Below are 24,714 nucleotides of genomic sequence, written 5' to 3' on the forward strand. Positions count from 1 at the left end.
CCTGTAGCGCTGTCTTCTGTGTCTCACAGTACTGACGTTGCAATTTATTGCCCTGGACACATCTGCAGTCCTCATGCCTCCTTGCAGCATGCCTAAGGCACGTTCATGCAGATGAGCAGGGACCCTGGGCATCTTTCTTTTGGTGTTTTTCTGAGTCAGTAGAAAGGCTCTTTAGTGTCCTAAGTTTTCATAACTGTGACCTTAATTGCCTACCGTCTGTAAGCTGTTAGTGTCTTAATGACCGTTCCACAGTGCATGTTCATCATTGTTTATGGTTCATTGAACAAGCATGGGAAACCGTGTTTAAACCCTTTACAATGAAGATCTGTGAAGTTATTTTGGATTTTACGATTATCGTTGAAAGACAGGGTCCTGAAAAAGGGACATTCTTTTTTGATGTTTATATATATATATTATATATATTATATATAATATATAATAATATTTATATATAATATATAGTGTGTATATGTCTGGGTATAACTAATACTAACTAATTCAATCCTGCTTGTGCGCGTTCTCTGTTTGCTCCTGAAAGTTGCTTTCAAGGAGATCTGCCCGCAGGGCGCTGGCTACCACTACTCTGCCTCTGTCATTCCAGTTCAACCAGAGGTTGCTGGAGCAGCATGGGACTGGAGGTCCACCTGTCATATCCCAGAGAACGGGACAGACAGGCCACAACAACCAGCCAGTAGTGGTGCACAGACTCCCAAACTAGTCACCAACAATCTTCAGGCTCTCTCACTCCCCAAACCAGGCCTCAAACACAGGTATCACTACTCTGCTCACAACTCCGACCGACACCAACAGCCAGGTGGTGGAGGCTCCCTGTCCTCCCAGGGCAGACCACACATCCCAACCAGCTCTGTTTACAGCAGACCCACCCGGGTGTTTGACAGGTGAGTAGACAGTATGCCCCTAGCCCCTAGCAACGCAAGGAGATTCCTCAATATGAAGAGTTTCATTCCAGAATGCAACATATCCATTTTCAGAAATGTTTGTAATCATTAATTAAACCACATCTTATGAAAGAGATCTATGATTTTTTCATTTCCATGGCTAGTGAAAAGGAAGACATGTAATTATATACTGATATTTATATATATATATTACAGTGGGAGAACAAGTATTTGATACGCCTGCCGATTTTGCAGGTGTTTTCACATCCAGAAAATCATTGTTATGATTTTTAAGTAATTAATTTGCATTTTATTGCATGACATAAGTATTTGATCACCTACCAACCAGTAAATTCCGGCGTCTCACAGACCTGTTAGTTTTTCTTTAAGAAGCCCTCCTGTTCTCACCTCATTACCTGTATTAACTGCACCTGTTTGAACTCGTTACCTGTATAAAAAGACACCTGTCCACACACTCATCAAACAGACTCCAACCTCTCCACAATGGCCAAGACCGAGAGCTGTTGTAAGGACATCAGGGATAAATTGTAGACCTGTACAAGGCTGGGTGGGCTACAGGACAATACCAAGCAGTGGGGGAAGGCAACAACTGTTGGCACATTATTAGAAAATGGAAGAAGTTCAAGATGACGGTCAATCCCTCGGTCTGGGGCTCCATGCAAGATCTCACCTCGTGGGGCATCAATGATCATGAGGAATGTGAGGATCAGCCCAGAACTACACGCAGGACCTGGTCAATGACCTGAAGAGAGCTGGGACCACAGTCTCAAAGAAAACCATTAGTAAACACTACGCCGTCATGGATTAAAATCCTGCAGCGCACGCAAGGTCCCCTGCTCAAGCAGCACGCGATGTCCAGGCCGTCGAAGTTTGCCAATGACATCTGGATGATCCAGAGGAGGAATGGGAGAAGGTCATGTGGTCTGATGAGACAAAAATAGAGCTTTTTGCTCTAAAGACTCCACTCGCCGTGTTTGGAGGAATAGAAGGATGAGTACAACCCAAGAACACCATCCCAACCGTGAAGCATGGGGTGGAACATCATTTCTTTGGGGATGCTTCTGCAAAGGGGACAGGACGACTGCACCGTATTGAGGGGAGGATGGATGGGGGCCATGTATCGCGAGATCTTGACACCAACCTCCTTCCCCTCAGTAAGAGCATTGAAGATGGGTCGTGGCTGGGTCTTCCAGCATGACAACGACCCGAAACACACAGCCAGGGCAACTAAGGAGTGGCTCCGTAAGAAGCATCTCAAGGTCCTGGAGTGGCCTAGCCAGTCTCCAGACCACTGAACCAATAGAAGAATCTTTGGAGGGAGCCAAAGTCCGTATTGCCCAGCGACAGCCCCGAAACCTGAAGGATCTGGAGAAGGTCTGTATGGAGGATGGGCCAAAATCCCTGCTGCGCAGTGTGTGCAAACCTGGTCAGAGACTACAGGAAACGTATGATCTCTGTAATTGCAAACTAAGGTTTCTGTACCAAATATTCAGTTCTGCTTTTCTGATGTATCAAATACTTATGTCATGCAATATAAATGCAAAATAATTACTTAAAAATCATACAATGTGATTTTTGGATTTTTGTTTTAGATTCCTTCTTCTCACAGTTGAGATGTAGCCTATGATGAAAAATTGACAGAACCTTGACATGCTTTGTAAGTAGGAAAACCTGCAAAATCAGCAGTGTATCAAATACTTGTTCTCCCCACTGTATATATATAAATATATAGGGTAATTTTATTTTAGAGAGAAAAATTATCATGCTTTGTGGCCAAACGCTATATATCCGCTCCAACCAACAGAACTCCAATAGACAAAGTGTCCAGATTGGGTTTGAAACAGTTACATGTAATAAAGTATTGAAACGTAAATATACAATTGATCTATTTGTTTAAATAAATTGTGCAAATATCATAGTCAATTTGTATTCAGCGGGTGAATAGTGTAGTGTATACTATGTGAGTTTTCTTTTTGGACATTTTAAGCAACTTTTGGAACAATTGTATTGTGGTTTTACAGGTTTTTTCATGAGGATAAATCAAGGGGGGAAAAAATTGAATTTGATTATATACACTTTGGGAAAGATTTAAGGAATAATAAGGACAATGAAAGTCTGTCGCAATTCATTTGCAAGGATGGATTGATTCTTATTGTTGGAGTGACACAGCACGCTGTTTGCGGCCTCCGTATATGTTTGCAGCCTGTAGTCTATTGTTTCCCGTCGCTGGATCTAACTCTCTAAACACATGTCTCTGGATATAGCACATTTTGGTATGAAACGATACGGATATTTTGCGTTTTGCAACCAAAAAAAAAAACATTCTAAAGTAAATGTTTTTAAAGTATGAGAACTGCCATAATTCATACACATAGAAAAAAAGCAAATATGAAAAATTAGCATTTATCGCATTTTGGAATCAAACCCTTCATATACTCTTGTCATTTTCACATAGCAACATCAACTACTGAGACAGGATTAGAACGTTTAAAGTTTGATGTTTGTGTCCAGAAAGCTGTGAGAATGACAATTCATATCAAGCTGCCTCTTCTCAACAAGCGGAAGCTCTGATGTGTCTAGACATTCTCAGTAAATGTTTAGGTCCGGTTTTGGTTTCTCCAGCTCGGCCCCCCACTCAGACCCAATGGCCTCCAGTTGACCGACGGCCAGTATCTCCAGTGAGACCCGTCCAGCCCCTCCCATCTCTAGTCACGCCCCGCCCACCCATCCCCAGGCCAGGTACCGTAAATCGTACACCACAACACCACAGCCACAAAGTGTTTCATCTTGATACAGTAATGGCTCCAAGATTAGGTCAACTGCAGATAAATGCTGGTTCAACTTTCTGGCCTCTCACACTGCCAACTCCATGTCATTCCCTGTTAGAACTCTTAACTATGGTACTTCACACCTGACTCAAGAACAAAGAAGCATATAGTTTGGAGTCTGTACTATGGATTGAGAAAAGCTCAAAGTTCTCCAGTGAAGTACGACAACTGGTCTTCCTGTGTCCGTTCTTCTCTCATTTTATGTGATAGCACTTGAAAGCATGAGTTCACATTTAGAATGGAACAGAATAATGAGTGCTTAAGAATCACGGGTAGATGGAGTTGAATTCTCTGGTAGCGTCGATTTTTACTGCTGGTTTTATCCACCTTCAAAGACATCAGATGTGTTTCTGGCTCTGGCCTTTTCTGGCTCCACTAGAGAACTTAGCCGACCCTGTCCCACACACGCATGCACACACACACCTCCACTTCAACGTCAACAAAACAAAGGAGATGATTGTGGATTTCAGGAAACAGCAGAGGGAGCACCCCCCTATCCACATCGACGGGACAGCAGTGGAGAAGGTGGAACGTTTTAAGTTCCTCGGCGTACACATCACGGACAAACTGAAATGGTCCACCCACACAGACAGTGTGGTGAAGAAGGCGCAACAGCACTTCTTCAACCTCAGGAGGCTGAAAAAATTTGGCTTGTCACCTAAAACCCTCACACTTTAACAGATGCATAATTGAGAGCATCCTGTCGAGTTGCATCACGGCAACTGCACCGCCCATAACCGCAAGGCTCTCCAGAGGGTGGTACGGTCTACACAACGCATCACCGGGGGCAAACTACCTGCCCTCCAGGACACCTACAGCACCCGATGTCACAGGAAGGCCAAAAAGATCATCCAGGACAACAACCACACGAGCCATGGCTTGTTCACCCCACTACCAAACAGAAGGCGAAGTCTGTACAGGTGCATCAAAGCTGGGACCGAGAGACTGAAAAACAGCTTCTATCTCAAGGCCATCAGACTGTTAAACAGCCATCACTAACACAGAGAAGCTGCTGCCTACATACAGACTTTATTGGCCACTTTAATAATGTTTACATATCTTGCGTTACTCATCTCATATGTATATACTGTATTTTATATAATCTATTGCATCTTGCCTATGATGCTCTGTCATTGCTCATCCAGATATTGATATGTAAATATTCTTATTCCTTTACTTAGATTTGTGTGTATTAGGTAGTTGTTGTGTAATTATTAGATTACATATTAGATATTGCTGCACTGTCGGAACTAGAAGCACAAGCATTTCGCTACACTCGCAATATCATCTGCTAACCAATTGTATGTGACCAATAAAAATTTGATTTGGATTTGATTTGACACACACACACACACCTCAACTTCAAAACCTCAGTCGATAAAAGGCGTTTTACATTCTTTAATGCACTTTGCAATACAAAGAGAGATTCAAAGAGGGAGTACCCTCACGCAGGAACTCTGGCTCAAGATATAAGCAGTAAACAGATGGGTACAATGCTCTGTTTGTGTCGCAAAACGTTTGCCTAATGTTAGCCAACTGCTCACCACCGGACTGTTAGTTTATCACATGTTGGCAGGTTTGAATCTCAAGGAGGGGCCGTCAAAGAGCTGCTAACTATTTTTCTTGTGAGGGAGGTGACAGTTTTGTGCTGTAACCTGGAATTTAACACTGTTATGCCCACAGCCTGGAATCTGCCCCATAACAAATGAGTTCTGAGACTATAAATCCTCATAATGGTCCCTGAGAAATATATGAGCTGCACTCTTAGAAAAAAAATAAGTGCCATTTCGAACCTTAAAGGGTTGTCCCCATAAGAGAACCCTTTAAAGGACCTTTTTAGGTTCTGGGTAAAACCATTTTGAGTTCCATGTAAAACCCTTTCCATAGAGGGTTCTCCATGGAACCCAAAAGAGTTCTACCTTGAACCAAAAAGGGTTCTCCTATGGGGACAGCCGAAGAACCCTTTTCTTCAAAGTGCGTGGAATGGCATGAGTGTATGTCAGAGCTTCGTTGTTGAGCTCTCCAATGTAAACAGAGATCAGGCAGCCAGATGAAATCAGAAGCTCCTCACATCATTCGCCGTGGCTGTGTCACCCCCTCTTCCCTCTCACAACCTCAGGCGGCTGATATGGATGAGATGACTACTAAGATCACACTTTGGAGTCGTTTTTGAAACGGTGACAGACAAGCTGTGTGTGTGGTGTGGTGTGGTGTGGTGTGTGTGTGCGTGTGCGCGTGTCTACGTGCATCTGATTGGGCGTGCAGTGCGGGGTGTGTGTGAGACCATGCCCCAGGTGTGTGGACAGGGCCGTTGTGTGGACCAGCCCGGAGAGAGACATACCTGCATCTGTAACGAGGGATACCAACTCAACGCTCAGCAGACTCGGTGTCAAGGTGAATGTCGTTTTGTTAGGGCACTGTTGCTAGTTGAACTATTTAGTTACTATTGGGAAGCATCAAACACACATACACATCCCAGTGTTGGCTATTACTGATGCTGTACTGGGCCTCAGCTGTATTTATAGTGTGCGGTCATTGAACATGTGCTAGCTATTATGGATGAGTCAGTTTCAGGCTGGTTACAGTACCACAAGCATCACTGCAATCCCCTCCCCTGAGGGGCCGCTTGATTACAACCTGTAGGGTTGGTCAGGCTCCTCTTGACCTCTTTAACCCCAATCATTCCCCCTTTCCTTTCAGACATAGACGAGTGCACGGCGTCTTCTCCGCCCTGCGGAAGCGGCCGCTGCCAGAACACAGAAGGGGGCTACAGGTGCAGCTGTCCCTCTGGATACCAGCCGGGACCCCAGGGCACCAGCTGTATAGGTACAGCCCCGCCCCACTGTACACACCAATCACACACACACACGGTCGCTGGCCACGGCAGCTGTGCCCTTGACGTTTATTCAGACAACAGCTACTCTGTATTGTTGGGTATAGAGAGAGACCTGGCATCCCCCTGGAATGCCTTGTGATCTACTTGGAGGTCAAGGGTTAGGAAATGGGGTCTGGTACTCTGGTCAGTGTTCTCTGAGAGTCCCTCGTGGTGTTATTGTTTTCTTCTCATCTGGATCTCTAGATGTCAATGAGTGCCTCCACACCCCCAGTCCCTGTTCCGTTGGGGAGTGTGACAATACACCAGGCGGCTACAGGTGTGTGTGTCCTGCTGGTTTCAGAGCCAACTTCCAACAGACGCAGTGTCAAGGTAAGAGCGTACTCAACATCAGCAGTCAATAAGTATTCTTTTCATGATTGTGACTGTTATAAGGAATGTTATGTCGATTGTGATAGCTGTACAGTAGTACTTGTCATCAATCTAGACGAAAATAGACAACTGTTAACTGTCAAGTCTTTGAGTAAAGGACAAACTTTTTTGGTGGCACAGATATTGACGAGTGTCGGCAGGTTCCGAACCCCTGTAACAACGGCCGCTGTGAGAATAGCCCTGGTAGCTTCAAGTGTGTCTGCCGCACTGGGTACAAGCTAGAGGGCAACACGTGTAAAGGTAAGGAAGCTATCTCTGCATCTATTCAACATTATTTCACTACTGAAGGTGCTGTCCTGTATATGTTGCCATCTTTACTCACCAACGATTGTGTGATGTTTGTGAAATGATACTATTTGTCAGTTGGACATATTAAACTTCCTGTCTATCATTCTCCCTTTCCCCAGATGTGGATGAGTGTGAGGACCCCTTGAGGTGTCCTGTTCAGGCCTGTGTCAACTCTCCAGGATTATACAAGTGTGTGTCTTGCCCGCCAGGCTTTGGCCTGCTCAACGAACAATGCTCAGGTAACACCCCATGTCCTGAAGCAGTCATACACAAAACTAAATAATAACCTTTCACTAACGGTCTGTGTCGCCCCCTGTTGTAGATGTTGACGAGTGCCGTCAGACCCCCAGCCTTTGCACCAATGGTCGTTGTGAGAACACTCCTGGGAGCTACAGGTGTGTTTGCCACACAGGATACAAACTACAAGGCAAGACCTGCACAGGTACCAGCGATGACTCCACCCAATGTATTTACCTTAGTCCCTCTTTTTGAACCTGTCAGCGAAAGGAACAATCAATCTATGGAAAATAAAATTCTGCCCGTCTATTAATGTTCTGGCTCTTATCTGTTTCAGATGTGGATGAGTGTGAGGACCCTTTGAGGTGTCCTGGTCAGGCCTGTGTCAACTCTCAGGGTTCTTACAACTGTGTGTCCTGCAAGCCAGGCTTCAGCATGATCAATGGACAATGCTCAGGTAAAATCCCATTGCCTCTGTGTGTTCTGAGGTATGCCTGTGATTATTATTTTTTCATCCATCCATTCATTAGTACATCCATTTAGAGTGTATTTGAAATTGGCAACTACCTTTTCAGCAATCTCCTCTCCATTCCTACAGATATAGATGAGTGTGGTCAGACCCTCAGCCCGTGCACCACCGGTCACTGTGAGAACACCCAGGGTAGCTACAGCTGTACGTGTGTCACTGGCTACAGACTACACGGTGATACCTGTAGAGACGTGGATGAATGTGCAGACCCGTCCCAGTGCCCTGGCCAGGAGTGTGTGAACTCCCTGGGCTCATACAAGTGTGTGTCCTGCAAGCTAGGCTTTAGGCTGGTCGACAGACACTGCACAGGTAGGACACAACATGGCCTTTGTCAACACTCATTCATGTAGATCCGATCACTTACACAATAAGCCGTTTGTAAGCATAAGTATTATTTTTTTTAAATCTTTCGTTCTTTTTGTTGTTGTTGTTGCAGATGTTGACGAGTGCCTCCACATCCCCACTCCCTGTGCTTACGGCCGTTGTGAGAATACGGCTGGAAGCTACAAGTGTGCGTGCCGATCTGGCTTCAGGCTACAGGGCAACACCTGCGGAGGTGAGACTGCACGTTGAACATGCACATTACTTCAGCCGATAAAGAGCAGTCAAATGTGTGACTTCCTTTAGCACGTAATCGAGTGAAACGCTACTAGATGTGGCCTTTGTTCTGTCGACTTCATGAAGAGATTGTAAAGAATAACATCTGTTGGCTTCTCCAGATGTGGATGAGTGTGAGAACGCTCTGCAGTGTCCTGGTCAGGAGTGTATCAACTCTGAGGGCTCCTTCAAATGTGTGGCATGTAGCCCAGGCTTTGAGGCTGGAAACAGACAGTGTACAGGTGAACAACCTTCTCAACCACACACACACACACAGAGAAACACAGAGACAAACACACACACACACATTTGTATTCCATATTGTTAATTGTATCAATACTGATGTTAATTCTTTCACACAGATATCGATGAGTGCCGCCAGACCTCCAACCTATGTGCCAACGGTCGCTGTGAAAACACCCCGGGTAGCTACCAGTGTGTTTGTCGCACCGGGTTCAAACTACAGGACAGCATCTGTATTGGTAAGGCTGCATGTGTCTGTCTTTTACATGATGACTCATGCTCCATATCACTCTGTTAGATGTGTGACCTCCACTTGCTTCATTTTAGACATTGATGAATGTGAAGACCCCTCACAGTGTCCTGGGCAACGGTGTGTGAATTCTGAAGGCTCCTACAAGTGTGTCGCCTGCAAAGCTGGCCACGGTATGCAAGATGGGTTATGCGCAGGTAAGACTAGCTGTCTGTTAGGCAGTATATCAAGTAAAATCAAGGCATTCTGTCCATGTAGTCGACATGTTTTTTCAAGGTGTTTTGCTGCTCTCACACTTGCCTGTTGCATTTGTTTCTGGGAAGGAAGGCCATGGCTCTTTTACAGCCAAGGGGAGGAGGTGATTTGTAAACGGCGGCAGATTTCTGTCTAATAAGTAAACACGTTTTCAAAGAGATTAAATTAGTCAAAGTTGAACTCTGCAGAATGTGACAGGAGATGCTTCTCACCAGACCAAAATTAGCGACAAACTCTTTTTCACACACGCCTTCCACTTGAGATTGCGTTCCATTCATACTGCTTTATGGAATCAGACAATCATATCACTAACACTGTTGGTGTTATTGGTGATGCAGCTTGACTAAGACAGTCGCCATAGTAAAGTTTGCTGCAGAATCGAGCCGTTTCAACAGCTGTTTATATAAACTGCACAGAGCAATGTGACCGGGCAATTTTTTATCATCCTACAGTAGGTGATGAGTGAGCAAAGGGGGTTGGCCACCCATTGGCCCTCTAGCCCCAGTTCCACACTGCAGTCAGCACTCTCCTCTGCATTCCTCTCCTCTTCTCTCCTCACTTCACCCTTGCTGGCTTCTGTTACTCCTCTTACTCACTTCCAAGCAGTTTTTTGTCCCGTGGGACACACAAATCATCAGCCCTAGTATCATTTCAGGACACCATGCTCCATCCCACCAGGGTTCATTGCCTCTACCTAAAAAAACAAGAGACCACATTAAAAATGCATATGAATGTACTGTTTCTGCTGTGATATGAGAATCACTCAGAGGTATTCAATAGAAGTCTGGCTGTTGGACTGGGCCGATGTGCGCCAATAGAGTCTGCAACAGATGTTTAGACTTCAAAGGGGATAGCGTGTAAATCAAAAACACCTTGGGTATGGATGTAACACTTGGGAATGGACGGATGAGTCGTTGGCGAGGTTTCACTGTCAAAAGGTTATATCCATAAGGGACAGAATCAATTGGTGCTGTGTTGATTTAAGAGAAACCACTTGAATGCTGTTTAACCCCTTTTAGGGGGGACAGAAAGGCCTATACATGAAGCAGTGGTGTGTGTGTGTGTGCGTGCCAGTACCAATGAGAACCCCCCCTCTCTCCCTTCCTCAGATGTGGATGAATGCCAGAGCCCTGACACCTGTGGTGTAGCGAGGCTGTGCGTGAACACGGACGGCTCCTACCGCTGTGACTGTCAGCCAGGCTACAGAACCGCTGGCCTCGGACGCCAGTGTAGAGGTCAGTACCGACGACGGTGATAAGCGCTACAATGCCGGTGATGTGCTTTGATAATGTGTATATACCACGCTGCGGGCCGCTGTCTCTTTTCTGTGTCATATTGTAGCGCGGGTTTGTCTTGTCTCCTCACAGACGTCAATGAGTGTCTCGAGGGGGAGTACTGCTTCCCCAAGGGAGAGTGTGTGAACACAGAGGGCTCCTACCGCTGTGTGTGCTCCCAGGGATACACCACCAGCAGCAACGGAAGCTCCTGCCTGGGTGAGGCCTCTACGCCATCTCGTACACACACACACACCTAAGTCCCACTGGCATTGCTGTAGGCTACTCTTAAACCTGCAGAATGGAGAAGTCTCTACTCATGACATAGACACAACACGTATGGGTTGTTTACTCTGCAATTTAAACTGCCCATTAACTTTGACAACTCTTAGCAGGGCTATACTAGTAATCACTTATAATTATAATCACTTCTACAAATAATCACTTATCGGCTACTTTACACAGATGATATTGCTCATAGCCTCTCACACAGTGAATGACATCAAATGAAACGACATGGGCACAACGTCATGATAAAGGATTGCTTAGCTTGGCGGTAGGCACAGCGGGGTTGTCTGTGGTGATGTAATGGCGTGTTGTCATTGCGGGTCCAGATGTGGATGAGTGTGCCAGGTCAGGCCCGGGGGCGTGCCAGGATGGGCGCTGTGTCAACACAGAGGGCTCCTACCAGTGCCAGTGCCAAGTGGGATTCACCACCAACCCAGAGAAGACAGCCTGTCTGGGTAACTCAACACCTCAACTACTCTGCACTGTTCATCATCCACCGTAGACAGACCATTGAAAACGTGTGTTCCTTACGAAACTACGTGTCCCTTTATGTAACACGCACAGCTTTCGAGACTGCGCTATGGGGATGCTGACGTTTTTGTGTGTGTGCACGCGCTTCTGTGTGTGTGTGTGTAATCCCCACTCTCTCTCTCCCAGATGTAGATGAGTGCTCAGAGGGAGCAGTGTGTCGGTCACAACGTTGTGAGAACACCATTGGCTCCTACCGCTGTATCACCTCCTGTGAGCCGGGCTACCGGGTCACCCGCACCGGAGAGTGCGTCGGTCAGTTCCATCTCTTCATCATCCTCATCGACTTCATCCTTTACTAAGTCTGGTCCACATATAAGAATGTATTTTCTTGATTATTCTCTTATTTATTAATCCACTTTATTTATTATGCTACTGAGAGGTCCAGAGGAACTCAATCAATAGAGATTGAATGCCGTCCTCCCTATACTGTCATACAGTTTAGCCATGATAGTTTGTGTAGGAATGGTTGGCAGGTTGGACACAGATGTGGGATCCAGGCTGAGGGCGGGCCGTAAGGGGTTGGTCATCATGGCAGCTGTGTTTGATTGATGTGTTCGGGTTGGAGGCTTTCACCGTGCAGATGCTCAGTCACAAGACTGCCGTTCGCCTTTCCTTGCCAAGATATGCATCTGTAACACACACAGACCGACACACACACACATTATGAAAAAGATCTAGGGATGTATCTCATTGTGTTGTTTTCACCAAACTGTTGCTTTATACCTTTAAATAATTGAATCAAGTTTATCCTTCTAACTATAATAAAGACAGTGACCATGCTAGAGACCATATTTCAGATTCATATAGGAGTGATGTCATCTCTCTCCCCACTTCTGTTTCTTCTTCTCTCCCACAGATATCAATGAGTGTGCCAATGAAACCGTATGCGGGGAGCATGCATTCTGCCAGAACCTAATTGGAACATACCAGTGCATGTGTGACCAGGGCTACACAGCCACCAGCGATGGGAAGGGATGTGTGGGTACGTCTCAACACAGAGGCACGAGTCTCTGATAAGAGTACAAACGTTACCATTCTGCTGTCCTATCATCTGTCATTGTCTTTGCTTGATTTAGCCTACATGGTTATACCTTTTCACCCCATATTTTTCTTTCTTTCTCTCTCGCTCTCTCTCTCTCCTTTCTCTCCATCTCTCTCTCACACACTATTTCTCTCTCTTTCTCGATCTCTCTATCTCTCTCTCTAGATGAAAACGAGTGTGAGACTATGCAGGGCGTGTGTGGCGCGGCGCACTGTGAGAATGTGGATGGCTCCTTCATGTGTGAGTGTCCAGGAGAGGGGGAGGAGTTTGATACGCGCTCAGGACAGTGCCTCAGCACACCCCGACCAGGTACTGTACGCTGTCCAACACTATTGTGCTTTTCGAGCATTATCTAGATAAGCTTGTTTTTTACCGTACGAAAATATACATTTCTACTCCCTGATGGGAATAACACTTTCCCTGCTTCAAATGCCATCACAGTTTTATTGGCATTTAACATCAGTTTGTGCAACAAGTGCCCATTCAAACACCTTGACGTTGCTGCCCCCTGCTGTTCATGAGGGAACGCTATATTGTCTTGGTGGTCAGCAACGCAGCCGTAACCACACGCACCTCAACCCTCAAACATCACATCCACGTGTCTCACAGGTCGTCCAGCATTCCCTGGCGGCGGCTCCTCTTCTTCGTCTTCCTCCACCACCGGTCTCGGTCCCCAGCGTTGGCTCGATGCGTCCCAGCTGCCCCCTGCCCGGCCTGGCGAGTTGAGGGAGTGTTACTACAACACCGAGGAGCAGAGCTCGTGCAGCGTGCTGGCCCGCAACACCACCCAGCAGGAGTGCTGCTGCACCGTGGGCCAGGGCTGGGGCATGGGCTGCCAGTATGACCCCTGTCCTCAGCTAGGCACAGGTAGGGACCAGTGATCAACACTGATGTCAATAGTATGTCTATGGTATGACTATGTCTCTCGCACAGGAGGATGGTGGCATCTTAATTGGGGAGAACAGTCTCGTGGTAACGGCATCAAATACATCAAACACATGGTTTCCATGTGTTTGCGGTTTCCATGTGTTTGATGCCATTCCGTTTGCTCCATGTCGGCCATTACGTTGAGCTGTTCTCCCCTCAGCAGCCTCCTGTCACCTCTAGGGTGTATAAGACTAAAGTCAATATGTATGTCTATGGTAGACTCCTGGAGTTACATCCACCTGACAACCCACTCAGAAAAAGCTATCCCTGATGTCGTGAAGTGTTCCTTTCTGATATGTCTTGTTGTTGTTTCCTGTGGGTGCTGTTCAGCCGAGCACCAGGCGTTGTGCCCCAGCGGACGAGGATATGTTACCGGGCCAGGAGCATTTAGCTACAAAGGTAACGACGGTCTCGAATACACACACTGCAGGTAGCGGTTAGAGCATTCGGGCCGGTAACCCGAAAGGTTACTAGTTCAAGTCCCTGAGCCGACTAATTGAAAGATCTGTCGATCTGGCCTTGAGCGAGGCACTTAAACTCTCATTTCTCCAGAGTTGCTGTCAATAAGGGATGATTTTGACACACATGATTTGTAGTCATGCTTGACCTGTACCTATAATCCAGGCCTTTCTCTCCTCTCACAGATGTGGATGAGTGTAAGCTGTTCCACCCTGAGGTGTGTAAGAGCGGTGTATGTGTCAACAACATCCCTGGCTACTCCTGCTACTGCACCATTGGCTACTACTACGACGACGTGTTTCTGGAGTGCATCGGTTAGCGGCCTTTCTTTATCAGTGATATTGGGCTGTTTTGACCCAGACTTTATAATTTGTGATTGAACTTAATGGGATGTACATAATGGGTAGGTTCCTAAAATCTCATCTCTCTCTCTCGGTAGATGTTGATGAGTGTGAGGCAGGGGAGGACAGCTGTCCAGGGGGAATCTGCCTCAACATATTAGGCTCATACTTCTGTACCTGCGAGCCCCCTCTTGTGTTGGACGACACTCGGCGCAGCTGTGTCAATTCCACTGGCCTCGCCGTGGGTAAGACTACACACACTGGGAGACGGGAGTCCCCAATCACTCTCACCTTATGAGTCCACACTACTCAAATGTCACTTATTAGCTCAAGCTGTGAGATCTCTCTCACCGTCTCTGTTTTTCATCTCTCTCCTCCTTTTCCCCATCTATCGTTCCCTCGTTTTTCCCACCTCTCTTTCTCCATCTTTATTTGCCTCTCTTTATCCATCTTCCTTTTTATTCATCTAACTGTCTCTCTTTTTCATCTCACCCTTCCCCTCCTAATTCCTGTCTTATCCCTACTGTCTCCAGATGAGAACCTATCGTTCTGCTGGGAGTATGTCACAGCAGACCTAGTGTGTCAGAGCCCCCTGCTGGGCAGACAGGTCACCTTCACTGAGTGCTGCTGTCTGTATGGAGAGGGCTGGGGACTGCAGTGTGCTCTGTGTCCTGCCAGAGACTCAGGTACTACTGGACTGACCGCACACTCACTGATGCGCTACTACGGCCACGCTGAATGTGGATGAGTATTTACATTGAACAATCCGCTGTGTTAGCATTCTTTTCATAAGATGCAAGCAAAATGGCGCCCTGTGTTGCGAAACAGTGTTGTGTTTATGGGCATGTTTAAAGTTTGGGGAAGTGTCATTTTTGGTCTACGCCTCTTTTCCTTCTCTCCCTTTGTCAGAGGACTATGACGCTCGCTGTAACGTCTTCCTGAGGCTCCCAGAGTTTCCTCCCCCCTTCCCTGACCGCTACGGGCCGGACCCAGGGCCAGGACCCGGCAGAGGAGGAGAGGGAGGAGGAGGAGGAGTGGGGTATCGCGTGCCCTATGGACCGAACTCCTTCCCAGACCCCATCCCCCGCAGGCCTGAGTACCCCCAGCCTGACTATGACGACTACACACCACCAGGGGGCAGCAGGTCTGGCTTCAGAAGCAGAACGCCCAGCACCTTCAGCATCCCAGAGAGCCCATACAGACGGCCCTCAGGATACATGTAACACGCTGCCCTTTTCACCACAGTCACTCATTCACATATACAGTGGGGCAAAAAAGTATTTAGTCAGCCACCAATTGTGCAAGTTCTATCACTTAAAAGGATGAGAGAGGACTGTAATTTTCATCATAGGTACACTTCAACTATGACAGACAAAATGAGAAAAAAAAATACAGAAAATCACATTGTAGGATTTTTAAAGAATTTGTTATACCAAATTATGGTGGAAAATAAGTATTTGGTCAATAACAAAAGTTTATCTCAATACTTTGTTATATACCCTTTGTTGGCAATGACAGAGGTCAAACGCTTTCTGTAAGTCTTCACAAGGTTTTCACACACTGTTGCTGGTATTTTGGCCCATTCCTCCATGCAGATCTCCTCTAGAGCAGTGATGTTTTGGGGCTGTTGCTGGGCAACACGGACTTTCAACTCCCTCCAAAGATCTTTTATGGGGTTGAGATCTGGAGACTGGCTAGGCCACTCCAGGACCTTGAAATGCTTACATGGCCCCATTCATTCTTTCCTTTACACGGATCAGTCGTCCTGGTCCCTTTGCAGAAAAACAGCCCCAAAGCATGATGTTTCCACCCCCATGCTTCACAGTAGGTATGGTGTTCTTTGGATACAACTCAGCATTCTTTGTCCTCCAAACACAACGAGTTGAGTTTTTACCAAAAAAGTTCTATTTTGGTTTCATCTGACCATATGACATTCTCCCAATCTTCTTCTGGATCATCCAAATGCTCTTTAGCAAACTTCAGACGGGCCTGGACATGTACTGGCTTAAGCAGGGGGACACGTCTGGCACTGCAGGATTTGAGTCCCTGGCGGCGTAGTGTGTTACTGANCTGCTGCACCGTGGGCCAGGGCTGGGGCATGGGCTGCCAGTATGACCCCTGTCCTCAGCTAGGCACAGGTAGGGACCAGTGATCAACACTGATGTGAAGAGTATGTCTATGGTATGACTATATTGAGCATGTATCTAGCACAGGAGGTTGGTGGCACCGAAAAGGGGAGAAGGGGCTCGTGGTAATGGCTGGAGCGTAGTCGGTGGAATGGAATCAAATACATCAATCGCATGGTTCCCATGTGTTTGATGCCATTCCATTTGCTCCGTTTCGGCCATTATAATGAGCTGTTCTCCCGTCAGCAGCGTCCTGTGGTTTCCATGGGACATATGTATATGACTAAAGAGAGTATGTATGTCTATGGTAGACTCCTGGAGTCAGCTCCACCTATCAACCCACTCAGAAAAAGTTATCTCTGATGTCGTGAAGTGTTCCTCTCTGATATGTCCTGTTGTTGTTTCCTGTGGTTGCTGTTCAGCCGAGCACCAGGCGTTGTGCCCCAGCGGACGAGGATATGTGACTGGGCCAGGAGCGTTTAGCTACAAAGGTAACAGCTGTCTCACATACACACGCGGCAGGTAGCCTAGCGGTTAGAGCGTTGGGCCAGTAACCGAAAGGTTGCTAGTTCAAATCCCTGAGCTGACTAAATGAGCAAAGCACTTAACCCTAATTGTTCCAGGGTTGCTGTCGATAATGGCTGACCCCTGGCTGTGACCCCTCTCTCTGAGGGCAAAAAACACATTTTCATTTCACATTTGTACATCTGTGAAACAGGACAAATATAAGCACCCCTATTTGACCTTCTTTTGACACGCATGGTTTGTAGTCATGCTTATTGCTTATACTGTACTGTACCTGTAATCCCGGCCTTTATCTGCTCTCACAGATGTGGATGAGTGTAAACTGTTCCACCCTGAGGTGTGTAAGAGCGGTGTATGTGTCAACAACATCCCTGGCTACTCCTGCTACTGCACCAGTGGCTACTACTACGACAACGTGTTTCTGGAGTGCATCGGTTAGTGGCTTATCTTTATCAGTGATATTGGGCCGTTTTGACCCAGTCTTCATAATTGTGGTTGAATTAGATGGATGTATATAATGGGTAGGTTCCTAAAATCTCATCTCTCTCTCTGTCTCTGTCCTCTCCTGGTAGATGTTGATGAGTGTGAGGCAGGGGAGGACAGCTGTCCAGGGGGAATCTGCGTCAACACATTAGGCTCACACTTCTGTACCTGCGTGCCTCCTCTTGTGTTGGACGACACTCAGCGCAGCTGTGTCAATTCCACTGGCCTCGCCGTGGGTAAGACTACACACACTGGGAGACGGGAGTGCCCAATCACTCACCTTATGAGTCCTCACTACTCATTTTTTACTTATTAGCTCAAACTGTGAGCTCTCTCTCTCACCGTCTGTTTTCAATCTCTCGCTCCTGCTATCTTTCCCTCGTTTTTCCCACCTCCCTTTCTCCATCTTTCTTCGCCTCTCTTTCCATCTCACCCTTCCCCTCCTCATTCCTGTCCTCTCCCTCCTGTCTCCAGATGAGAACCTGTCCTTCTGCTGGCAGTATGTCACACCAGACCTGGTGTGTCAGAGCCCCCTGCTGGGCGGACAGGTCACCTTCACTGAGTGCTGCTGTCTGTATGGAGAGGGCTGGGGACTGCAGTGTGCTCTGTGTCCTGCCAGAGACTCAGGTATTACTAGACTGACCGCACACTCACTGATAAGCTACTATGGCCACGCTGATTGTGGATGAGTATTTACATTGAACATTCCGCTGTGTTAGCATTTTGTCACGAGATACAAGCAAAATGTAGCTCTGTTGCGGAAGAGTTGTGTTTATGGTGTCATTTTTGGTCTACGCCTCTTTTCCTTCTCTCTCTCTGTCAGAGGACTATGAGGCTCGATGTAACGTCTTCCTGAGGCCCCCAGAGTTTCCTCCCCCCTTCCCTGACCGCTACGGTCCGGACCCAGGGCCAGGTAGAGGAGGAGGGGGGGGGTATCGCCTGCCATATAGACCGGACTCCTTCCCAGACCCCATCCCCCGCAGGCCTGAGTACCCCCGGCCTGACTATGACGACTACACACCACCAGGGGGGAGCAGGTCTGGCTTCAGAGGCAGAACGCCCAGCACCTTCAGGGTCCCAGAGAGCCCATACAGACGGCCCTCAGGATACATGTAACACACTGCCCTATTCACTACACTCACTCATTCACATATATCATCACAAGACGCAACATATGTTCTCGACAAACATGTTGGATTTCTCCCTCCCAGTCCTGAGCGGCACTATGACGAGGACGACTACGGCCCGCCTGATGCTCCTCCGAGACCCCATTTCCGGACCCTCCCAGACCCTCGTTCTGAGCTTGCCTTTGGGGCGCGACCCCTTCCCCCCATCCAAGAGGGCCTCCCTCTGAGTCTGGCCCCCCTCCCGGACAGTGACCCCTATAGTGAGGAGGAGAGGCCAGAACCCTGGCGTGTGGGACCCCCTTTCCCTCCGTTCCCTGACAGACAGGGGCCAGGTGGTGGTGGTGGACCACGGAGAGTCTATGAGAGTAAGCCCTCTCTTATTGTGCATTACTGGATTTACTGTTGTAACTGTAGCCCCTAGGCTTTCAATAGGTCAAATTAGTAGTCTTGCTGGAAGGCACTACTATCATTTTGCAAATGCTGCATTACCCAAAATATTTCACATTCATTTTAAGATGTGAACTTAAACTTAACCTAGGCCCTGTGAAGAATGCTTGTTTGATTAGCTATCTGTTCATAGTTCTGACCATCTCCTCCTCTCCCCACTCCAGGACGATATGAGCCGTATGCAGGCCTGAGCACAGAGGACTGTGGGATACTGCACGGCTGTGAGAACGGCAGGTGTATCCGGGTGGCGGAGGGATACACGTGTGACTGCTACGAGGGCTACGAGCTGGACATGACCTCCATGGCCTGCATAGGTAGGTATCCCTCCTCACACAATCCACAAGACAAACCCTTCAACTATTCGCAATTGTCTATATGCAAAACTCCCTGCCTTTCACTTGTCCTTCGGACCTTATGCCTTTAAATCTATTCTCAGATTGACATTTATGTTACAGTAAAATCTTTAGATTTACCAGTGCAATGGAGAACCTAGAAATGTCATAGATTTTGTATAGATTTACCGTTTTACACATCTACCAGAACATACAGTGCATTCGGAATGTATTCAGACCCCTTCACTTTTCCCACATTTTGTTACATTACAGCCTTATTGTAAAATGGATTCATTTATAGTTTTTCCTCATCAATCTACACACAACACCCCATAATGACAAAGCAACATTTATTAAAAATAAAAACAGAAATACCTTATTTACATAAGTATTCAGACCCTTTACTATGAGACTCGAAATTGAGCTCAGGTGCATCCTGTTTCCATGCATTATCCTTGAGATGTTTCTACAACTTGATTGTAGTCCACCTGTGGTAAATTCAATTGATTGGACATCATTTGGAAAGGCACACACCTGTCTATATTATAAGGTCCCACAGTTGACAGTGCATGTCAGAGCAAAAACCAAGCCATGAGGTCGAAGGAATTGTCTGTAGAGCTCCGAGACAGGATTGAGTGAGGCACAGATCTGGGGAAGGGTACCAAAAAATGTCTGCTGCATTGAAGGTCCCCAAGAACACAGTGGCCTCCATCATTCTTAAATGGAAGAAGTTTGGAACCACTAAGACTCATCCTAGAGTTGGCCGCCCGTCCAAACTGAGCAATCAGGGGAGAAGGGCCTTGGGCAGAGAGGTGACCAAGAACCCAATGGTCACTGACAGAGCTCCAGAGTTCCACTGTGGCGATGGGAGAACTTTCCTGAAGGACAACCGTCTCTGCAGCACTCCACCAATCAGGCCTTTACGGTAGCCTGGCCAGACGGAAGACACTCCTCAGTAAAAGGCACATGACAGCCCACTTGGAGTTTGCCAAAAGGCACCTAAAGGACTCTGACCATGAGAAACAAGATTCTCAGATGAAACCAAGATATAACTCTTTGGCCTGAATGCCAAGCGTCACTTCTGGAGGAAACTAGGCGCCGCTCATCACCTGGCCAATACCATCCCTACAGTGAAGCATGGTGGATGCAGCATCATGCTGCGGGGATGTTTTTCAGTGGCAGCGACTGTGTAACTAAACAGGATCGAGGGAAAGATGAACGGAGCAAAGTACAGAGTGATCCTTGATGAAAACCTGTTCCAGAGCGCTCAGGACCTCAGACTGGGGCGAAGGTTCACCTTCCAACAGGACAACGACCCTAAGCACACAGCTAAGACAACGGGACAAGTCTCTGAATGTCCTTGAGTGGCCTAGCCGGAGCCTGGACTTGAACCCAATCGAACATCCAACCTAACAGAGCTTGAGAGGATCTGCAGAGAAGAATGGGAGAAACTCTGCAAATACAGGTGTGCCAAGCTTGTAGCGTCATACCCAATTAGACTCGAGGCTGTCATCGCTGCCAAAGATACTTCAACAAAGTACTGAGTAAAGGGTCTGAATACTTATGTAAATGTGATATTTCCTTATTTATCTATTTTTGAAGCAAAAATGTCGAGAAAAAAATGTGTTTGCTTTGTCATTATGGGGTATTTTGTGTAGATTGACAAGGGGGAGAAAAAAACACAATATAATCCATTTTAGGCTGTAACGTAACAAAATTTGGAAAAGTGAAGGGGTTGCACTGTACACACATTTGGACGTTCACTGATTCACATGCTTGTGTTTTCAATTGTGTCTTTGTTCTGCTTCTATGCCCAGACATCAATGAATGTGTGGATCCTGACAACGCGTGTGCGAACGGCCAATGCATCGACACAGACGGCTCCTATCGCTGTGTGTGTCACCGCGGCTACGTCATGTCTCGTCGGCCCAACCGCTGTGTGGCGGCATAACACAGCTACTACTTTGAACATTGTCTTCCCCCACTCATCAGTCCTATCTGCTACTGGGGAAGTGTTCCATCTGGCCTATACACGCTCTGTCAGGGGCTCACGAAAGTACCTGTCCATTTTCTGACCTGAGAGAGAAGCTGAGAGGGTTGTTCTCTGAAGAAAACGTCAACTTACTAACTGACGTACAGTGTCTGAGATAGATTTGAGTCCATATCACTCTGATATTAATACGGTTTGAGTTCTATACAGCACACACAACTCATTATACATACACATGAGCTCAACTAAGCACAGACACTCGAGACTGCTATTTTAAGCAGGTAAATAAATATGTCCATTCGCCAAACCTTTCCTTTGATGTTGAAATGCATAGTTGTGAAAAAGAGGTTAACGTACATTGTGCAGAATCCTAACGATAAGAACACGTATCTAAAGGTAGGATCCAGCCCATTGAGATTGCTCACTTTGAGCTCGATCATGATCAACACACCGTGTTCTATGTCTAGACCAGAGGCAGACAGGAACCATTGAATGGAGCCAGTGTAGTCTCTAAGATAAAGACGACAAGCTACTGCCACAGACGAGCAGAGCCTTTGTCTAAGACAGAATCTCTGTCTGTGGATGTTTTGTTAACGAACGCTCTCTTCAGCTGGAATGTACAGAAAACACATCACGACATCGCTGAACCAAATGTCTATTCCTCTAAAATGTCAGTGACTTGTATTCTCTCCATTTGTTGATTTTACAAGCCCACTGATGTTTATGATTGCTTCTTGTATTAATTTATGCTGTTTAAAGTTAAGTTGCTCTTTATGTATTGATAACTTTTATTATTTTATAGAAATGTATATGCGGACGAGGAAGCTACACATCACTGACGTGTCTGTACATTTACTTCTTTAGACTTTTGTAGCCAATTTGGATTTTTTATTTTTTTTACATGAGAATCGAATGTACCTGAAAACTGATATAAGATAGTTGACTTTGTATTCACAATTTGAAATGTTGTTTGTGTGATCAAAACACAATCAGTGATAAAATACCATGTACATATTTACAATTGAGAACTTTTTTACCAAATGGTATCTGTTTCAGTGAGTAGAACCTTCTCTGTAAATGTTCCTACTTCCTGATGTAGTTTACAAGCTGAAACAAACCCGAAAGCATTTCCACCTTTCAGCACCTAAAGATGTATAACACTATGCACTGTATTTGTGGATGACGTAGCTGTTGTGTACTTTTTACTCACAACTTTGTACATTTTTTAAATTTGTTTCAGGTATTTGTTAATTGTTTTGTCAGTGATTTTTGTATCATTATTGCTATGAAAACTATTTGAAAATATATTTCCAAGTGGCTTTTGGATCTCATTCATTGTGACATTCATCGTATACACTTTTACTTTACAAGGTAGTTGTTAGAAGGTAGTAACATATTGGAAGCTGGTTCAGTATTGGGAGTAAACCAGTGGTGTAGGTATAACACAGTATTTTGATTTAGCCTGACGACTCAAACTAAATTATTCCGCTGTTCTGTCGTTCACTACATACAGTGGGGCAAAAAAGTATTTAGTCAGCCACCAATTGTGCAAGTTCTATCACTTAAAAAGATGAGAGAGGCCTGTAATTTTCATCATAGGTACACTTCAACTATGACAGACAAAATTAGGGGAAAAAATCCAGAAAATCACATTGTAGGATTTTTAATGAATTTATTTGCAAATTATGGTGGAAAATAAGTATTTGGTCACCTACAAACAAGCAAGATTTCTGTCTCTCACAGACCTGTAACTTCTTCTTTAAGAGGCTCCTCTGTCCTCCACTCGTTATATAAAAGACACCTGTCCGCAACCTCAAACAGTCACACTTAAGTGGGAGAACTTGCACAATTGGTGGCCAACTAAATACTTTTTTGCCCCACTACTTTGTGGTGACGAGGGGCACAAGGGGCGTTGTAGAAAATAAAGCCATCAGCGATTGGATCGTCTCTAACCAATCAGAGTATCAAATGCCAATGACGAATTTACAAACCGCCGCATGTTTTCTTGCTTTGGCTCAACCTATTGGTTTCTGGACCAATCAGAATGTGTTCCCATTTGGTGAAGGGTCGCATAGGTACTCAGATCCAGACTCATTGCGGAGAAGTAGCGTTTAGCCGCAGTGTGGGTAGCCAGGCTAATTTTGATTAGCATCAATATCACTGTCCCTATCTTGCACTGTCATAACAGCAGTTTCCACCTCTCTCACTCATGGTCTGTGGCTAGGCCTCTAATCCATTTACCTGCTACTCTAACCCTAATTCCCAGTAGTGTTTATAAGGATCCCATGTCTAATCTATTTTATAGGCCAATCCTTCTCCACCACACACTACAAAGCTGATTAAAGAGGTTCACTTTGTACTTAATTATCTCTTGCGGATTGCCAGTGCTAGCGGAATATCTGCTTTTTCTGTCTGTTCTCTCTCCTTATCACCTACCCTGAATCTGGCCCAAATGACTGGAAGACCGGTGTTAACACTTACCACTTGCTGGCAGATACTGTAAGTGGCAGCTTCAGAGTAATTGTAATGCCTCATTATTATTGTGTTTACCAATAACCAGCCACAACCAAATTTGCTGTTCCTTTGTTGTTGTTTATCTGTTGTTTATTACAAATATAGCCCACTTGAGTGGGTCTACAATTACACTGAGTATACCAAACATTAGGAACCCCCCTTCAGCCTCAATTAGTCGGGGCGTGGACTCTACAAGCTGTTGAAAGCGTTCCACAGGGATGCTGGCCCATGTTGACTCCAATGCCCACAGTTGTGCGAAGTTGGCTGGATGTCCTTTGGGTGGTGGACCATTCTTGATACACAAGTGAAACTGTTGAGCGGGGAAAAACCCAGCAGCGTTGCAGTTCTTGACACAAACCAGGGCGCCTGGCAACTAATACCATACCCTGTTCAAGGCACTTAAATGTGCTGTCTTGCCCATTCACCCTCTGAATGGCACACATACACGATCCATGTCTCAATTGCCTCGAGACTTAAAAGTCCTTATTTAACCTGTCTCCTCCCCTTCATCTACTCTTACTGATGGGGATTTAACAAGTGACATCAATAAGGGATCATAGCTTTCAACTGGATTCACCTGGTCAATCTATGTCATGGAAAGAGCAGGTGTTCTTAATGTTTTGTACACTCAGTGTATATCACTCAGCCATAAAACATGTAGTCACTATGGAGCCTCTATTAAAGCAGTAAGAGTACCTTCTAAACAGGCATTAGTATTATTACAGTTTTGAAAGCGGACTTTCAGCCTGTTACAATGTAATGATATGGAATCAGGGACCAGATGAGCTAATAGTAGGCTCATGTTCCGCTGGCTCCATCACCCAGAGAGAGAGAGTTCAGTCCTGTCTGTACCATTGACCTGTACTGTGACAGAGCATGAAAACTGGTCCCAGGCC

At 46.1% G+C, this 24,714-nt stretch overlaps 1 protein-coding gene across 1 annotated transcript in view; it reads left to right on the plus strand.

Annotated features, from left to right (window-relative positions):
• LOC111949719 (latent-transforming growth factor beta-binding protein 4) overlaps window positions 1-22,623 on the plus strand; it is a 39,032-nt gene extending 16,409 nt beyond the window's left edge. Inside the window, exons 7-41 of the mRNA XM_070433957.1 lie at window positions 539-899; window positions 3,436-3,659; window positions 6,014-6,142; window positions 6,449-6,574; window positions 6,828-6,953; window positions 7,134-7,253; window positions 7,421-7,540; window positions 7,624-7,743; window positions 7,876-7,995; window positions 8,137-8,376; window positions 8,504-8,623; window positions 8,787-8,906; window positions 9,027-9,146; window positions 9,235-9,354; window positions 10,522-10,647; window positions 10,780-10,905; window positions 11,301-11,429; window positions 11,632-11,757; window positions 12,362-12,487; window positions 12,713-12,856; window positions 13,157-13,414; window positions 13,805-13,873; window positions 14,119-14,247; window positions 14,373-14,519; window positions 14,808-14,960; window positions 15,184-15,493; window positions 16,288-16,412; window positions 16,823-16,891; window positions 17,231-17,359; window positions 17,498-17,644; window positions 17,883-18,035; window positions 18,232-18,520; window positions 18,620-18,900; window positions 19,147-19,296; window positions 21,132-22,623. Coding sequence (XP_070290058.1) covers window positions 539-899; window positions 3,436-3,659; window positions 6,014-6,142; window positions 6,449-6,574; window positions 6,828-6,953; window positions 7,134-7,253; window positions 7,421-7,540; window positions 7,624-7,743; window positions 7,876-7,995; window positions 8,137-8,376; window positions 8,504-8,623; window positions 8,787-8,906; window positions 9,027-9,146; window positions 9,235-9,354; window positions 10,522-10,647; window positions 10,780-10,905; window positions 11,301-11,429; window positions 11,632-11,757; window positions 12,362-12,487; window positions 12,713-12,856; window positions 13,157-13,414; window positions 13,805-13,873; window positions 14,119-14,247; window positions 14,373-14,519; window positions 14,808-14,960; window positions 15,184-15,493; window positions 16,288-16,412; window positions 16,823-16,891; window positions 17,231-17,359; window positions 17,498-17,644; window positions 17,883-18,035; window positions 18,232-18,520; window positions 18,620-18,900; window positions 19,147-19,296; window positions 21,132-21,265 — 5,486 coding nt within the window. The 3' untranslated portion in view covers window positions 21,266-22,623. The remainder of the gene's footprint in view (window positions 1-538; window positions 900-3,435; window positions 3,660-6,013; window positions 6,143-6,448; window positions 6,575-6,827; window positions 6,954-7,133; window positions 7,254-7,420; window positions 7,541-7,623; window positions 7,744-7,875; window positions 7,996-8,136; window positions 8,377-8,503; window positions 8,624-8,786; window positions 8,907-9,026; window positions 9,147-9,234; window positions 9,355-10,521; window positions 10,648-10,779; window positions 10,906-11,300; window positions 11,430-11,631; window positions 11,758-12,361; window positions 12,488-12,712; window positions 12,857-13,156; window positions 13,415-13,804; window positions 13,874-14,118; window positions 14,248-14,372; window positions 14,520-14,807; window positions 14,961-15,183; window positions 15,494-16,287; window positions 16,413-16,822; window positions 16,892-17,230; window positions 17,360-17,497; window positions 17,645-17,882; window positions 18,036-18,231; window positions 18,521-18,619; window positions 18,901-19,146; window positions 19,297-21,131) is intronic.
• The last annotated feature ends 2,091 nt before the right edge of the window (window positions 22,624-24,714 follow it).

The sequence above is a fragment of the Salvelinus sp. IW2-2015 genome, linkage group LG22 (assembly GCF_002910315.2).
Source record: "Salvelinus sp. IW2-2015 linkage group LG22, ASM291031v2, whole genome shotgun sequence".
NCBI classification, from domain to species: domain Eukaryota; kingdom Metazoa; phylum Chordata; class Actinopteri; order Salmoniformes; family Salmonidae; genus Salvelinus; species Salvelinus sp. IW2-2015.